General features: G+C 42.9%; 1 protein-coding gene across 1 annotated transcript; it reads left to right on the top strand.

The window, feature by feature from the left end:
• The first annotated feature begins 1,096 nt into the window (after nt 1–1,096).
• On the top strand, nt 1,097–15,199 carry LOC132417219 (zinc finger protein 256-like). Its single transcript, XM_060000893.2, has 3 exons — nt 1,097–1,447; nt 3,659–3,785; nt 10,318–15,199. The coding sequence occupies exons 1-3, from the start codon at nt 1,415–1,417 to the stop codon at nt 12,135–12,137; spliced, it is 1,980 nt and encodes a 659-aa protein (XP_059856876.1). The 5' UTR covers nt 1,097–1,414; the 3' UTR covers nt 12,138–15,199.
• Nucleotides 15,200–17,636: the final 2,437 nt, after the last annotated feature.

The following is a 17,636-nucleotide window of genomic DNA, read 5'->3' as shown; positions in this document are numbered from 1 at the left end:
TTAGTTGCTGCACATGGGATCTTTGTTGTGTTATGCTGACTCTTAGTTGCGTCATGCTGACTCTTAGTTGCGGCATGCGAACACTTAGTTGCAGCATGCATGTGGGATCTATTTCCCTGACCAGAGATGGATCCCGGGCCCCCTGCATTGGGAGCGCAAAGTTAACCACTGGACCACCAGGGAAGTCCCTATAATTTTAAATATTATGGTTTTATGTGCTAAATTTATTGGATTTATGAAAGAACCCTTACATTTTAAAAACACATTCTGTAGAGTTTATACATTAAAATACAAGCTTTCTAGGATTACAGGTGAAATAATATACTAAGATGCATGGGGTAGATGAAACAAGACCAACCATGAAATGATAAATAACGATGGAATACGGCAAAACACTGCAGCCATTGTCCCATGCCAAAATAGCATTTGTTTTGTTTTTCTCTTTTTGAGACTGACGTCAGATTCAGAAAGGAATTGAATACATGTAAGGATATGGAGTAAGATATATTAAGTAGATGAAAGTGTTGCTCAACGAAGTGGACACAGCATTTAACTGTACAGGCAGGAGACATGTTCTCTGTGGGAATCACCGTCAAAGACCCGTCTTTGTACTCCTTCCTCAAGGTGGCGTAACATCCTTCTATCTTTCTTATCGCTACACTTTCTGGGGTGTTTATTTTGTCTTTACCAAACATACTCAGACGGAGAGTACACTATTGTTCATTAGCTTCAGTTTCCATTGGCTCCATTATTTGTCTAAATGACTCTGCAATAGTATGTACATTTGGATTAATGGATTTGAGAGCATCTCGAAAGATACTCTTCGACTCTGGGAACACGCTGAGCTTCACAGAGCCTGAAATAACGTCTCCAAACACTTGGGTGATCAGCTACAGATAGTATTCCTCAAACATCTGAGTGCACTCTCTTTAAGAAGAGGCAATGCCCGTCCTCCGTCTCTGGACTTTGGTTGGTTTTCCTAGCGGTAAGTCCTCGCGGTGTAGATTTGGCTTTTCTCCAAGATGTCAGAGTTGTAACATTCTGGACCTACGCTTGTGGATCTGTGGGAAATACATTACCCAGACGGATGTGCGATGGGTGGCTGCGAAGATGAGCCAATTAAGGCAAGAGAAGCCGGGTTTTCCTGGGACGCATTAGCGTCAGGGCGGGACTTCCGGCCGCCTCGTTGTGGACGTCATTTTGAATGTGCTTGAGCGTTTTCACAATTCGAAAGCTTCGGTTACAGGTGCTGGGAAGAGGTGACGAGACTGAGAAGGTACCTGCTGCACAGAGGCGGGTCTGAGGCTCGGCGACGCCACCTGGGGGCCCTGAACCAGGCCCGGGAGAGTGACCGCCGTGCCAGCGTCTCGTTTCCTCTCCCGCAGCTCCGGCCCCGCTCCGCCCACAGAGTCCGATGGCGGCAGTAGCGCCGAGGGACCCGCGTCAGGTAAACACTCGTCCTCCGGCCACTCACCGCCCTCACCCCACCAGACACTAAAGCCCCCAGTGTGGGGCCCCTGTTCACGTGCCTGCAGCCCAGGCCCCGGTGTCCAGGACGGTGAGGCGGCCGTGGGTGGGGCCTTGTTTCTTCTGACAGTGTGCTGGCGCGTGGCAGAGGGTCACAGGCGGAGGGACCGGGACCGTCACGAGCAGAGGTTTGGAGGTCTGACTGACCAGGGACTGAGGCAATTCTCGATTGTTTCTGCTAGGAACAAGATGCTGCTGCCCAGAGTTAAGCTTGCAGCGTTGCTGCATGAAAAGCTGGCCGTTTATGAGACTTCCCTGGCCGTCCAGTGGTTACGACAACGTGCTCTCACTGCTAAGGGCGGGTTTCAATCCCCGGTCGGGGAACTAAGATCCCACAAGCCGCATGGTGTGGCAAAAAAAAAAAAAAAAGTTGGCCGTTTATTACACAGGTGATATAGGGTTGATTCGCAGGTGGGAAGCGATCTCACCCAGACCAAAATAGGCTTCCTCTGGCTGCAAAGAATAGAACAAATCAGGGGGGTAAGGGAGGAGACAGGAAGCACAGACGGATTAATATCAATAGCCTAGGTGAGTGCTGATGGACCACAGTGACTGTCTTGGATATGCGAGAAGTGGTTGAATTCTGGATCAATTTTTTGAGAAGGGTCAAACCAAATTGTGGGTGTTGCTGGTGCCAAGAGAAAGGAAGTAGTGAGGGATGACCCTAGGGGTGTTGGTCCTAGTAGACGAAAGGATGGAAGGCCCATCAACTGGATGGGGACGTTAGCAGCAGGTTAATTATTCTTGGGAATGTTATAAGTTTGTTTTGGCGCTGTTAAGAGTCTGAGATGTTTCAGAGAAGAGTGAGTGTAGGCAACAAGTGGGCAGCTGGACAGGCAGGTCTGGAAAACTGGGGAAGGTGTTCAGGAATGGAAACTTTAGAAAGTGATGGCCATTGTGTGGACTAGGGTGGAGCTGTGGATCACATTTAGGAGGGGAGTACAGGTTATAGGGGCCATGGTATTAGTAGGTCAGAAAGATTGGTGTGTGCTGAGGAGTGGTTCTCTGGCTCAGGGCCTGATTGGGTTGCTGGGCATTGCAAACCCAAGTGAGGTAGAGAAGTGGCAGTGGGAACGGTATGGGAGAGAGTTTGATCTGGCGGGAGGCCGAGGCTTCCATGGGATGAGTGGACAAGTGACGGTTGAGGAGACTTAGGAGTAATTGAGACAAGAAGGCAGTGAGACTGGGTCTGTTGCTTATTTAGTATTACTACTATGTGGCTTCTCCAGAATTTTGTGGTGAGCTTTGACGGGGTGTGGGACGTTTGAGGCTTGCTAGTGGATATGGTCTGCAGCAAATGTCGTCATTTGTGGGTCACTGTGCCTGGCAGGGAGGCTTTTAGGACTGATTTTTTTTTTTTTAACAGAGGTTGAGTGGAGAGAGAGAGGAGTGTTGTGGCTGCTGAAAGGACAGAACTGGCAGTAAGAAAGTTGAAGAGAGTTGAGGGAATATGAAATTCACATGTGGCTCTGGGTGGCTAATACTGAAGCAAAGATTAGAGGCAGTTGGGGAGATCTTCTAAGCAGCATTTGTGACTTACTCTGGTGTTGGATCCATCAGAGGACTGGGATTGTACCAAATCCTGTCTGAATTTCTTAAGCCCCCTCTGGATGCCAAGCGCCAAATGTGTGGGTATGTTCAGGGAGAATTCTATGGTGTGGTGCAGGGATGTGGCAGTGCTGTGGAAGCGCAACTCTAGGGTCTGAAATTGTGAGAGAAATATCATCTACAGAATGATGTGCACATGGAAAGGAAGTGTGAGCTGATGGCCCCCAGGCCCTGGTTTTGAGGATTTACAGGTAAAGCATAAGCTTACATTTGGCTCTGTCTCAATTCCCACAATTTGAGAGATTCCAGGGGAATTCCTTGGCTGGAGGGAAGGGATATTACCGGCCAAGCCCAGAGCTTAGATGGCATCTGGGTGCACCCTCACTGCCAGTTACTGCTGAGGGCTGAACACAGTGATAAAACGGGATGATGAAGAGAGAGCAGGCATCAGTGACACCAGGGCCTGGTATCTCCTCTGAGGTGGGGAGCTCCAGTGGAGGATGGGAATGGCATAGGTGTGTGGGGAGATGTGTTGTGATTTCTCAGAGAATGTGCAAGGTTTCATCTGTCCCCTTTGTGACAGGTTGGTGTGACCTTTGAAGACATTGCCGTGTACTTCTCCTGGGAGGAATGGAGACTCCTTGATGAGGCTCAGATACGCCTGTACCTTGATGTGATGCTGGAGAACTACGCACTTATATCCTCAGTGGGTAAGACCCTCCCCCTCCCCAGTGACATGGGCTAGGGTCTGTATTCTGCCTCACCGCCCCCAGAAAGTGCTCTGTGCTGCATGTGGTGTAGGCACTGCTTGCTTCCCCATTGTTCTGGGTAGTTGTGGTCGTTAAGGCTGGGGTGTTTGCACTACCGTCTTTTCTCCCCTACAGCCCTAATTCCTGCTGTACCAAACCCTCATAGGGAAGGATTTGAGGTCAGTAGTCTTGCAGTAAGGCTTGCAGTAAGTCTTGCAGTAAGTCTTGCAGTAAGTCTTGCAGTAAGGCTTGCTTGCCCTTTCACTGGATGGGTCAGTGTGTCCAGGTCCATGCAGTTTCTGTGGCCACTCCTGTATCTGATAATTTCTTGTGCCTGCCTGTTTATGGAATTGCAGCCATTGTCATGGTGACTACGTACATGGACTACTATTGAACTCTATCCTATATAGTTCTTTTTGTGATGTTTAGACTTCTTCTATCCATTTCATCCTGCCCCAACTTTACCGAGATATAATTGACAAAATTTCTGTATTTAATATATATAATGTGATGATTTGATATACATATATATTATGAAATAATTACCATTGTGAAGTTAATTAACACACCTATCACCTGACATAATTACTTTTCTATGTGTGCGTGTGTGAGAACACCTAGGATCTACTCTTTTAGCAGATTTCAAGTGTACAATACAGTGTTAATAAATAACTATAGTGGACTTCCCTGGTGGCACAGTGGTTAAGAATCTGCCTGACAATGCAGGGGACCTGAGTTCAAGCCCTGGTCCAGGAAGATCCCATATGTCGTGGAGAACTAAGCCTGTGTGCCACAACTACTGAGCCTGTGCTCTAGAGCCCACAAGCCATAATTACTGAGTCCACATGCTGCAACTACTGAAGCCCATTCTCCACAACAAGAGAAGCCACTGCAATGAGAAGCCCGTGCACTGCGATGAAGAGTAACCCCTGCTCCCTGTAACTAAATCCCACACACAGCAAGAAGACCCAATGCAGCCAAAAAAAAAAATTAATTAATTAAGAAAAAATTATAAATAAATAAATAACTATAGTCACTATGCTATACATTCGATCCTTAGAACTTACTCATAACTGAAAGTGTTTTTGACCAACATCTCCCCATTTCTTTAACCCTCAATATCTGGCATTCTGCTTTATGTTTCTCTAAGTTTTACTTTTTTTAAGACTCTCTATATAAGTAATATACAGTATTTGTCTTTCTCTCTGTGGCTTATTTCACTTAGCATAATGTTCTCTAGGTTCATCCTTGTTGCAAGTTGCAGTTTTTCCTTTTTCATGGCTAAGTATTTCTGCACACATATGCATGGGAAAGTTGGTGCGTGTGTCTATGTGTATATCATATTTTCTGTATCATTTCATCCCCTGATGAACACCTTATAGTGTTTCCATATCTTGACTCTTCTGAATAATGCTGCAATATTATATATGTATATGTATATGTATGTATATATATATATGTACGTGCATGTATTTCATGGAGATACTGGTTTTGTTCCTGTTGGCCATCTGTATGTCTTTTGGAAAGATGTCTATTCAGCTCCTCTGCCCATTTTTTAATTGGGTTGTTTTGGTTTTGTTATTGTTGAGTTGTGTGAATTCTTTATATATTTTGGATAGTAACCCGTTATTACATATATCACTTGCAGATACCTTCTCCCATTAAATAAGGTGTCTTTTTTTTGGGCAGGGAGTGGGGGGGTGGTTTGCTGCATGGCATGCAGGATCTTAGTTCCCCAACCAAGGATCGAACCCATGCCCCTTGCAGTGGAAAGGCAGTCTTAACCACTGGACTGCCAGGGAAGTCCCAGGATGTCTTTTCATTTTATTGATGGTTTCCTTTGCTGTGCAGAAGCTTTTTGGTTTGATGTAATCCCATTTGTTGATTTTTTCCTTTGTTTCCTTTCCCTGAAGAGACATATCTAGAAAGTTATTGATTAGTAAGACCGATGTAAAAGAGTGTGCTGCCTGTGTTTTCTTCTGGGAGTTTTATGGTTTCAGATATTACATTCAAGTCTTTAATTCTTTTTGAGTTGACTTTTGTGTATGCTGTGAGATAGAGGTCTAGTTTAATTTCTTTGCATGTGACTGTCCAGTTTTCCCAACACCATTTATTGAAGACCTTTCTCCATTGTATGGTTTTTGCTCCTTTATCAATCTTAATTGTCCACATATCTGTGGGTTTATTTTTGGGTTCCCAATTCTGTTTCTTTTGATCTATATATATGTTTTTCTGACAATACCATGCTGTTTTGATTACTATGGCTTTGTAATATAGTTTGAAATCAGGGGTTGTGATACCTATAGCTTTGTTTATGTTGTTTGGGGGGTTTTTTGTTTGTTTTTTAGTGTTTGTTTATTTCTCTGGGCCATGTAGTGTGTCTTGTTGGATCTTGGTTCCTGGACCAGGGATTGAACCCGGGCCACTGCAGTGAAAATGCTAAGTCCTAACCACTGGATTGCCAGGGAATTCCCCTAGCTTTTTTTTTTTGTTGTTGTTGTTGTTGTTTTGTGGTACGTGGGTCTCTCACTGTTGTGGCCTCTCCTGTTGCAGAGCACAGGCTCCAGACGCACAGGCTCAGTGGCCATGGCTCACGGGCCCAGCTGCTCTGCGGCATGTGGGATCTTCCTGGACCGGGGCATGAATCTGTGTCCCCTGCATCGGCAGGTAGACTCTCAACCACTGCGCCACCAGGGAAGCCCTGTTTTTGTTTTTTTTTAAATCTCAGGTTGCTTTGGCTATTTGTGATCTTTTGTGGTTTTATATAAATTGTAGAATTTTTTGTTTTATTTCTGTGAAAAATGTCATTGGGGTTTCAATAGGGATTGCATTCAATCTGAGATTTCTTTAGGTAATATGGACATTTTATTTTATTTATTTTTATAAATTTATTTTTTATGGGATTTCAATAGGGATTGCATTCAATCTGTAAATTGCTTTAGGTAATATGGACATTTTATTTTATTTAGTGTTTTTTTTTTTAATTTTTTTTTCATTTTCACTGTGTTGGGTCTTCACTGCTCACAGCCTTTCTATAGTTGCGGCAATCGGAGGCTACTCTTCATTTCAGTATGTGGGCTTCTCATTGCAGTGGCTTCTCTTGCTGCAGAGCACAGGCTCTAGGTGTGTGGGCTTCAGTAGTTGTGGCATGTGGGCTCAGTAGTTGTGGCTCACAGGCTCTAGAGCACAGGCTCAGTAGTTGTGGTTCACGGGCTTAGTTGCTCCACGGCATGTGGGATCTTCCCGGACCAGGGATCGAACCTCTGTTCCCTGCAGTGGCAGGCGGATTCTCAACCACTGCACCACCAGGGAAGCCCCTATTTAGTTTTTATAAATTTATTTTTTATTTATTATTATTATGATTATTTTGGCTGCGTTGGGTCTTCTTGCTGCACGCAGGCTTTCTCTACTTGCGGCGATTGGGGCTACTCTTCATTGCTGTGCATGGGCTTCTTATTGTGGTGGCTTCTCTTGTTACGGAGCACAGGCTCTAGGTGTGTGGACTTCAGTAGTTGTGGCATGCGGGCTCAGTAGTTGTGGCTCATGAGCTCTAGAGCACAGGCTCAGTAGTTGTGGCACACTGGCTTAGTTGCTCCGTGGCAAGTGGGATCTTCCTGGACCAGGGCTCAAACCCATGTCCCCTGCATTGGCAGGCGGAGTCTTAACCACTGTGCCACCAGGGAAGTCCCAATATGGACTTTTTTTTTTAAGGGTAGATTTATTTATTTATTTAGGCTGCGCCAGGTCTTAGTTTTGGCATGCGGACTCTTAGTTGTGGCATGCATGTGGGATCTAGTTCCCCGACCAGGGATTGAACCCAGGCCCGCTGCATTGGGAGCTCAGAGTCTTACCCACTGGACCCCCAGGGAAGTCCCTAATATGGACCTTTTAACAATGTTAATTCATCCAATCAATGAGCGTTAAATGTCTTTCCATTTGTTTGAAAAGATTTCTTTTACAATCTTTCAATAATGTCTTATAGTTTTCATTGTACAGGTCTTTATCCATAGTTAAGTTTATACCTATGTATTTTATTCTTTTTGTTGCCATTTAAGTGAGATTGTTTTCTTAATTCCTTTTTTTTGCTAGCTCATTGCTCGAGTTTAGACATTCAACTGAGTTTTGTATGTTGATTTTGTACTCTGCAACTTTATTTGTTGATTATTTCTAATAGTTTTTTGGTAGAGTCTTTAAAGTTTTCTATGTGTAAAATTATGTTATCTGCAAATAGTGAAAATTTTACATATTCCTTTCCACTTTAGATGCCTTTTGTTTTTCTTGCCTTACTGCTCTGGCTAGGACTTCCAATACTATGTTGAAGAAGAGTGGAGATAGTGGACATCCTTTTTTTGTTCCTGATTTTAGAGGGATAGCTTTTGACTTTTCACCATTGAGTTTGATGTCAGCTGAGGGGTTTTTCATATATGGCCTTTATTATGTTGAGGTATGTTCCTTCTTTATGCAATTCTTTCAGAGTTTTTAATCATAAATGGGTGATGAATCTTGCCAGATACATTTTCTGTATCTATTGAGATGATAATACGGTTTTAATCCTTCATTTTGTTAATGTGATGTATCACATTGATTGATTTGTAGATGTCAAACCATCCTTGCATCCCTGGAATAATCATGTTGTACAATCCTTTTAATGTTGTATTTAGTTTGCTAATACTTTGTTCAGTATTTTTGCATCTGTGTTCATCAGAGATGTCCTATAATTTTCTTTTTTTGTGTTGTCTTTTTCTGTTTTTGGTATCAGGTGATGTTAGCCTAGTAAAATGAGTTAGGAAGCATTCCTTTTTCTTCAGTATTTTGGAAGAGTTTGAAAAGGATAGGTATTTAATCTTCTTTGAGTGTTTGGTAGACGTCAACTGTGAAGCCAAGATTTTTATTTTTCTATAAATGCCTACATTAGCTATTTATTTATCTAAATTTCCCTTTTTGAACTGCTTTTGCTGTGTCCCATAAGTTTTGGTACTTTGTGTTTCTGTTTTCATTTGTCTTAAGGTGTTCTTTGGTTTCTTCTGAGACCTATTGTTTTTTCATGATTGTGTGTTTAATTTACACATATTTGTGAATTTCCCCACTTTCCTCATGTTACTGATTTCTTGTTTCATACCATTGTCGTCAGCAAAGATACGTTGTATTATTTCAATCTCCTTAAATTTGTTAGATCTGGTTTTATAACCTATAACATATGATTGCTCTAGGGAATGTTCTTTTGTTGTTGTTTGTTTGGGTTATTTTTATTTTTTAGGGAGTGTTCTGTGTGCACTTGAGAATGTGTATTCTGCTGCATTTGGATGATATGTTTTGTATATGTCCATTTGATCTAAAGTATAGTTCCAGTCCAAAGTTTTCTTTTTTTTCTTGTTGAATTTCTGTCTGGATGATCTACCTGTTGTTGAAAGGAGAATATTGAAGTCCCTTATTGTGTTCCTGTCTATTTTTGCCTTCAGATTGGTTAATATTTGATTCATATATTTTTGTGCTCCAATGTTAGTTGCATATACACTTACCATTGTTATAGTCTCTTGATGAATTAACTCCTTTATCATTATATCATGAACCTCTTTGTCTGTTGTGGCAGATTTTCACTTAATGTTCATTTTGTCTGACATAAGTATAGCTACTCTCGCTGGCTTTTGGTTTTCCATTTGCATGAAATGTCTTTATGTTGCCTTCACTTTCAGCCTATGTGTGTCCTTAATGCTGAAGTGAGTCTCTTTGGCAATGTATGATTGAGTCTTGTTCTTTTATCAATTTGGCTGCTGGGGTATTTTTGTTTTATTTTTTGTTTTTGGCCATGCCACATGGCATGTGGAATCTTAGTTCCCCTACCAGGGATCAAACACACGCCCCTTGCAGTGGAAGCATGGAGTCTTAACCACTGGACTGCTAGGGAAGTCCTTGCTGCTGTTTTCTTTTTATTTTTAAATTTATTTATTTATTTATTTATTATTTATGGCTGCATTGGGTCTTCATTGCTGCGCATGGGCTTTCTCTAGTTGTGGCGAGTGGGTGCTAGACTTCATGCGGTGCACGGGCTTCTCATTGCGGTGGCTTCTCTTATTGCAGAGCATGGGTTCAAGGTGCATGGGCTTCAGTAGTTGCAGCATGTGGGTTCAGTAGTTGTGGCATGCGGGCTCAGTAGTTGTGGCACATGGGCTCAGTGGTTGTGGCTCATGGGCTCTAGAGCACGGCCTCATTAGTTGTGGTACATGGGCTTAGTTGCTCTGCGGCAAGTGCGATCTTCCTGGACCAGGGCTTGAACCCGTGTCCCCTGCGTTGGCAGGCGGATTCTTAACCACTGTACCACCAGGGAAGTCCCCTTGCTGCTGTTTTTGAATTGTAGAATTTTGTAAGGACTTACTGTTGCCATCTTTTTAATTGTTTTCTGGCTGTTTTGTAGTTGAGACAGATGCACATCTGTGATGAGCTTGACCCTTCCCTATAGTCGACATGCACTTGACCAGCATCTCTTTCTGTTCAGGTTGCTGCTGTGGAGCAGAGGATGCAGAGGCACCTTTTGAACAGATCGCTTCTCTAGGAATGTCACAGGCTAGGACTCCCAAGGCAGCTTTGTGTTCCCAGAAGACGCACCCCTGTGAGATGTGTGGTCCAGTCTTGAGAAATGTTTTCCACTTGGCTGAGGATCAGGAAACACAACACAGCCAGAAACTGTTGAGGTGTGGGGCATGCGTGAAACTATTTTATTTTAGTGCAAACTTTAAACAGCACCAAAGGCAGCACATGGGAGAGAAAACTCTCAGAAGCAGTGTGGATGAGGCCTTGTTTGTGAAGAGCTGCAGGTTCCATGTGTCACAGAAGCCATTTACCTGTAGGGAGTTTGAAAAGGACTTCCTGACTATTGTGGGACATCTGCAGCAACAGGCCTCTTGTACTGTCGAGAAGCCAAACACAATCACCCAGTGCGAGTCAACTTCACAAGGCAGGAGAGGTCATCACACCTGGGGAGAATGCAAGAAAGCCCTCAGCCTCAAACACACACTTGTTCAGGACCAGTGGGTCCACACTGGAAGACCTTGTTTTGTGTGCAGTGAGTGTGGGAAAACATTCAGGTACAAATCCTCATTTGTTGTACACCAGAGAGTCCACGCTGGAGAAAGGCTTCATGTGTGTGGTGAATTTGGAAAATCCTTTAGGCAGAGCTCAACCGTCAGTCAACATCAAAGCATTCATTCTGTGGCAAGGCAGTACAAGTGCAGCAAATGTGGGAAATCCTTACCCTACAAATCTATCCTCATTTCTCCCCACACATGGCACAATGGAGAAAACAGTTACGTGTGCAGTGAATGTTCAAAATCTTTTACCTCTAGCTCAGCCCTCACTTATCATCAGAGATCTCACACAGGAGAAAGGCCTTATGAGTGTAGTGACTGTGGGAAATCTTTTATCTCTAGGCCTGCCCTCAGATACCATCAGAGATCTCACACAGGAGAAAGGCCTTATGAGTGCAGTGAATGTGGGAAGTCTTTTACCACTAGCTCTAACCTTCATTATCATCAAAGAGTTCACACTGGAGAAAGGCCTTATGAGTGCAGTGAATGTGGGAAATCTTTTAACAATAGGTGGGTTCTCATTCAACACCAGAGAGTTCACACAGGAGAAAGGCCTTATGAATGTAGTGAGTGTGGGAAGTTGTTTAAATATGGATCCCAATTGAATCAACACCAGAAAGCTCACACTGGTGAAAAGCCTTTTAAGTGCACTGAATGTGGGAAATCTTTTAACAATAGGTGGACACTCATTCAACACTGGAGAGTTCACACAGGAGAAAGGCCTTTTGAGTGCAGTGAATGTGGGAAATCCTTTAATCGGAGAAATAACCTCATTTTACACCAGAGAATTCATACAGGAGAAAGGCCTTATGTGTGCAATGAATGTGGGAAATCTTTTACCTTCAGCTCCAGCCTTCGTTACCATCAGAGAGCTCACACTGGAGAAAGACCTTATGAGTGCAGTGAATGTGGGAAATCTTTTATCTCTAGGTCTGACCTCCATTATCATCAGAGAGTTCATTCTGGAGAAAGACCTTATGAGTGTAGCGAATGTGGGAAATCCTTTATCCAAAGAAATAACCTCATAATACACCAGAGAATTCACACAGGAGAAAGGCCTTATGAGTGCAGTGAATGTGGTAAATCTTTTACCTGTAGTTCCACTCTCCATTATCATCAGAGGGTTCACACTGGAGAAAGGCCTTATGTGTGCAGTGCATGTGGGAAGTCTTTTATTACCACTTCCAAACTGCGTTGTCATCAGAGAGGTCACAGTGGAGAAAGGCCTTAAGAGTGCAGTGAATGTGGGAAACCTTTTACAGTATGTCTTATACGAACTAACAAGTTCTGTTCCGCGAGTGAGTTTGTAAGTCCAATTTGTTCTTAAGTTCAACAGAGTTAGCCTAGGTACCCAACTAACACAATGGGCTATATAGTACTGTACTGTAATAGGTTTATAATACTTTTCGCACAAATAGTACATAAAAAACAAACAAAAAATAAAACGTTTTTAATCATACTTTACAGTACCCTGAAAAGTACAATAGTACCAGCTCCATCACCATTGCTTTTTTTTTTTTAATCAAAAAAAAGGAAACAATTCAGTTTAAAGAAAGAAACCCAGAAATTGTCTGAAAAAAGAGTGGGGCAAATGAACTCCTGAAAAAGTTCTGCATCTTGGTGATCACATTTATTGGAAGGGTTGGAGAAAATTAAACTGCCATTTAGCCTAAGAATTTGTGAGTTATCTGAAAATCAACTTATTTCAAGAGTGGAAGAATTCTTGTTTTTTTCTTAAATCAAACTGTATGCCAGTTTCTCTTTTGAATATCTTCTACATTTAAAGAGGCAATTATACAAAATCTCATTTTCCACACAGGATAAATTCTTCGTTTCAGCTAACTCTCAATGGCGGGGCAACTAGGACAACACCATCTCCCCGGAAAAAGAGCATTGGAATATTCCATTTTGTTGATTTATATATTTCTTCATATGTTTGTTCATCAATTTCTATAGTTGTCACAGTTTCTTCCACATCTCCCAATATCATATTTTAATGTAACCTCCCTCGAAGCTCTGTGTTGTTTCTCATTTTCACTCATCCAGGCTGAGCCTGATGAGATCCAGGAGCTCTTCTACAGTGTTCGTAGTCTGTTACTGGTCCACATCGTCCAAAATCTTTCACATCACCTCTGCTTTTATGCTTGTTTCTGGACATCCTGGACTTGAAATAAAGATACTGTACTAGTCTATACAGTACTGTTCAGTAAGTACGCAAAAGCACAAGCACTTGTAGAGGATACACACATGTTAAAATGTACACCAGACACATGAACTAACTCATGTGATTGGACATGAGAACGCATGTTCGCATTTTGAAAGCTCACTACTTGAAGGTTCGTATGTAGGGGACTTACTGTATAGGAAAATGTAACCTCTTTCAATACCAGAGAGTTCACACTGCACAATGGCATAGATGGGCAGGATATGTGCAGTTTCAGTGGTCAGTATAAGGGCAGTGGAGGAAACTATCTGAGGAGCCATCTCTCTGAATTGACTCTCATACATCTGAGCATGCACAGTGGGGAGAATCCCCGGTTATGTGGGAAGGCCATTTTATCTCTACCGGCCAGCAGGCCTACAAAGTGTGCATCAGTCACCAACCCAGTTTGCTCAGGGAAGCTGACTCTGTCCCCCACTGTGTTAGCCAAGTTAGGAGTCACCTGAGCCCTAGGGGATATTTCCCTCCTCTTTGATTACCTTAGGCATGGACCTGACCCAATGTTGTTCCATAGAACATCATTTGAGTTTTCTGGCAGCATTCAAACAAAGACTACAATTTTCAGGGACATGTTGGTGTCACGTGATACTTGTGATGTGTCTTTCCAGCTTGCAAGTCGCACACTCTAGAACTCTTGGCCACATATTGCCTTGACTTGAATAATAACTAAGGCCTTTAAGTCCTCATTAATTTGGGGAGTTCTATTCTGGTGTAGGATAGTTTATAAACTAGTACAAATTTGTGCTCTACAGGCATGAATGGGAGAAGAAGTTTTTATGGGTCTCATGCTGTGCCTGAGGAGGGACAGCAAGATGGCAGAAAACAACTTGACAATTTTTACCAAATTTGCATTGCTGCATAGAGCCTCCTAGGAAAGACTGCTGGGCTTTCTCTTCCTCATTTGAGGCCTGTATCCTATGTTTTTTATGAGTCTTGGATGACTCTAAGGAGGGGGACATGTGAGAATCTTAACAGTGTTTCTGAGAGCCACATGATTTTTTTCTCTTACTCAAGGTAGATATCACAGAGTATCCCAGCACTGTTGAGGGGATATTTTCCCCAGGTCTACAAAGATCCACATTCCCTGATGGCCACAAGTCACTGGGCTAGTCTCACTTGTTATAAGACTGTTGGTTCCAAGGGAAACCGTAATAGGTACGGAAACTCTACTTTAGTAGGTAGTGGAGGAGTCTGCAGCCAGCTAAATGAAATGTTCCTCTTCTAAAAGTGTAGCCAGAAATGTTTCTGTGACCAGAGGATCTGTGTGTACACAAATCTTGGGACCTCTAGGCATGCTTATCTTGTGTAGCTGAGGACATTGTCAGAAATTAATCAGGTTTTGTGGATTGCTGTAGCCTCTCGGTGATGTTTGCCTCAAGGCCCTTACTGTGCAGGGAAGAAAAAACAGAAAAGGGGATTCATATTCTGAGGATGTGGCTCTCTTGACTGATGCAGCACTCCTCTTGACTTGGGTGGAGACGTTCATTGCTCCCTATATTGCTGCTACTGAGACAAGACTGGCCTTCCAGAGGGCATGAGGAGAGAGATGCTGGAGTCAATACAGCATTGCCCAACCTATTTCCCATAAAGAGTGGGACATAGATAGTTTTCTTCTTTTTTAGCTTGAGCTAATTTTTAAAGCTTTATAAAGATATAATTTACATGTACTCAACAGCTTATATTTAAAGTGTACAGTTTGATAGGTTTTGACATAGGTATAAACCTCTGAAAACATCATCCTATTCCCGATAATGACCATATCTGTCATTTACTTCATGTCTTTTTATAATCTCTTCTTACCTCCTTTCCAGCTTCTCCAGGTAACCATTGGTTTACTTTCCCTTACAATAGATAACCTTTGCATCCTCTTGTATTTATATGCTTGGAAAAATAAGCTGTTTATTTTTTTCTGATTTCCTTCATGCTTTGTAATTACTTTCAGATATGGGTAGCTCATCTCTCTCTTTTTTTTCCTGAGTAATATTCTTATCCTTGGATATACCACTGTTGATTTACTTATCCATCTATTTGTGGGTGTTTAGGTTATTTCTAGGTTGTGACTATTGGAAATAAACCTGTTACAAACATTTGTGTCAGTTTATATGGATGTGTGTCTCTTTGATCTTGTGTCAGTAACTTAAAGTGGAGTGTCTGAGTCACAGGGTAGATCTAAAGTGACTGTACTTTTTTTGCATATTAACCAGCAGTATGTTAGAGAGTTCCATTTCTTTCACATCCCTGCCAGTGCTTGGTATGGTTAATTTTTATGCCAGCCCTTTTCATAAGTGTATAGTGTTATCTCAGTGTGGTTTTAATTTCAGTTTTCTAATGATTCATGATTTTGAGCATTTTGCAGGTCTTTGCCACCTCTATGTATGTATGTGTATATATATATTAACAAATGTATATGTATATACATATATTTGTGTGTGTGTGTGTGTGTGTGCTGTTTCAGTTCTTGTTATTTGCTTTTTTTAAAAAAATATGCATTATGGCTGTTTCCCTTTTCATTTACAAATAAGACATCAAAACAACAAAGACATATGTGGAATTTTACTCATTCTTAAATGAAGTGAGTAACATTTGCCATACAGAATAATTGTTTTTAATACAGGTAGGATATACCTGTATTAAGGTAGGATTTTTCCTCAAATTTTCTGTGTTGTGCAAAATGTCATGACCACAAATCCCACACATATTTAAGATCAGTATGTATTATTAACATAATCTCCATCACTTAAGTCGAGGCATTCAGTAATACATTAAATGTAGTCCTGCTTTGTAGTATTTCCCAATTTCTGAAGTGTAAATTCTCCCACCACTCATTTGGAATGTGATCAGAGAAGGAACTGAAAAATTCTACTCAAGGTCCCCCAGGTTTTTTGATGGAAAACTAAACTTAGCATGTGCAGGAGGAGACTTTACAAGGCCAGGCAGACAATAGCTGCGGGGGCTGTGGGCTGGCTGGAGGCTCAGACGCCTCAGAGACATAATTCTGACTGGCCAGGGGGGAGGTATGTCCCTGAACACCCTGGGGTGTCAGTGGAAACCCTAGTTGGCCTCACCTTGTTAGTGACAAGGTATCAGAGCAGTCAAACTATCCTGAGTTTCCTCCTCTGACCCCACCGGTTATCTTGCAAGAGATTCTCACCCTCTGAACTCTCCAAAGTTCTTTTCATCTCTACCTTTCTGTAATTGTTGACTGTTTATTTCCAACTGTGTTTACCTTCTGTGGGTCTCACCACCTACTTGGATACTATTTCAGACACCTGCACCCCAGGACCACATTCTAGATGCAGGGCCACTGCCTACCTTCACGGTTTAGGCAGTGTTTCATAAGTACTGGGGCTGGGAGTGTGCAGGGCAGGGGTCTAGGGCACGCTTTCTCTGCTCTACACCTTAAGAAGGACCTGGTTACATCTTTTCCTCCAAGATGCACATGTATCAAGTCAGCGGGGACACCTGTGATCTGAGGTTGCATCTCTAAAGAGCGGGAGGAGGAGTACAGGTGTGGTGGTGATGGAGGACCACAGCAGGGAGAGCCATACCCACAATGCTGGGTGGGAAGGCTGGGACAGTGCAGGGACCAAAGGAGACATCTAATATTTGTCTGCCCCATGTGGAGACTCAGGAAGGACCCACTGGGCTTAATCCCTGCTTCTCCCTCTAGAAGCTAATCGCCTAAGGCAGTGTCCTGCCCAGAGTTCTGGTAGATCTGCCCCTGGAGTCCCCTGAGGGATGCAGCAGAGTTCATGGAGATCCACAGGCTCCCCACCCTGCCCAGGAGCACCCCACCGTCCACCGCTCGTGCATCTGGTAGGGACACTTAGCCGTCCATGTCCACAGCTTGGGCACACCTTGGTGACAGCATGCAAAAGTTGGGATTCTGACTCTGAGGTGGAAAAGCAGGACTCAGTCTTTGAGTCAAAAATCTCATATTTGGGGACTTCCCTGATGGTGTGGTGGTTAAGAATCCACCTGCCAATGCAGGGGACATGGGTTTGAGCCCTAGTCCGGGAAGATACCACAGCCGTGGAGCAATTAAGCCCGTTGAGAAACTAAGCTCTACTGAGCCTGCGCTCTAGAGCCTGCAAGCCACAACTACTGAGCCTGCATGCCACAACTACTGAAGCCTGCACACCTAGAGCCCATACTCCACGAGAAGCCACCGCAATGAGAAGCCCGTGCACCACAACGAAGAGTAGCCCCTGCTCGCTGCAATTAGAGAAAGCCCGTATGCAGCAAAGAAGACTCAACGCAGCCGTAAATAAATAAATTTATTTAAAAATCTCATATTTGGTCTCTGGAGCCAACTAGGGACTCACACTCACACTTGATTGGATTATCCAAGATATATTGTTAGGGTAGAAATTAATGTCAGACAAGGAACCACAGAACCAGGAAGTTCAGAGAACACTAAGGAGGATAAATGCTAAAATTCTACTTGTGATATCATTTTCAAATTATAGAAAATCAAAGAAGTCAGGGCAGGGGGACGAGGGAGATCCC

Source organism: Delphinus delphis, chromosome 20, assembly GCF_949987515.2.
Source record: "Delphinus delphis chromosome 20, mDelDel1.2, whole genome shotgun sequence".
Classification (NCBI taxonomy): Eukaryota; Metazoa; Chordata; class Mammalia; order Artiodactyla; family Delphinidae; genus Delphinus; species Delphinus delphis.
The sequence above is the reverse complement of the archived record's forward strand: the minus strand, read 5'-3'. Positions and strand labels throughout refer to the sequence as shown.

What these genes read in the sequence shown, in the direction of transcription:
- LOC132417219 (XM_060000893.2), top strand. Translation starts at nt 1,415, where the DNA reads ATGGCGGCAGTAGCGCCGAGGGACCCGCGTCAG. An exon ending in CGCCGAGGGACCCGCGTCAG is followed by an intron (nt 1,448 to 3,658) that starts GTAAACACTCGT and finishes CCTTTGTGACAG; the next exon opens with GTTGGTGTGACCTTTGAAGA. An exon ending in CGCACTTATATCCTCAGTGG is followed by an intron (nt 3,786 to 10,317) that starts GTAAGACCCTCC and finishes CTTTCTGTTCAG; the next exon opens with GTTGCTGCTGTGGAGCAGAG.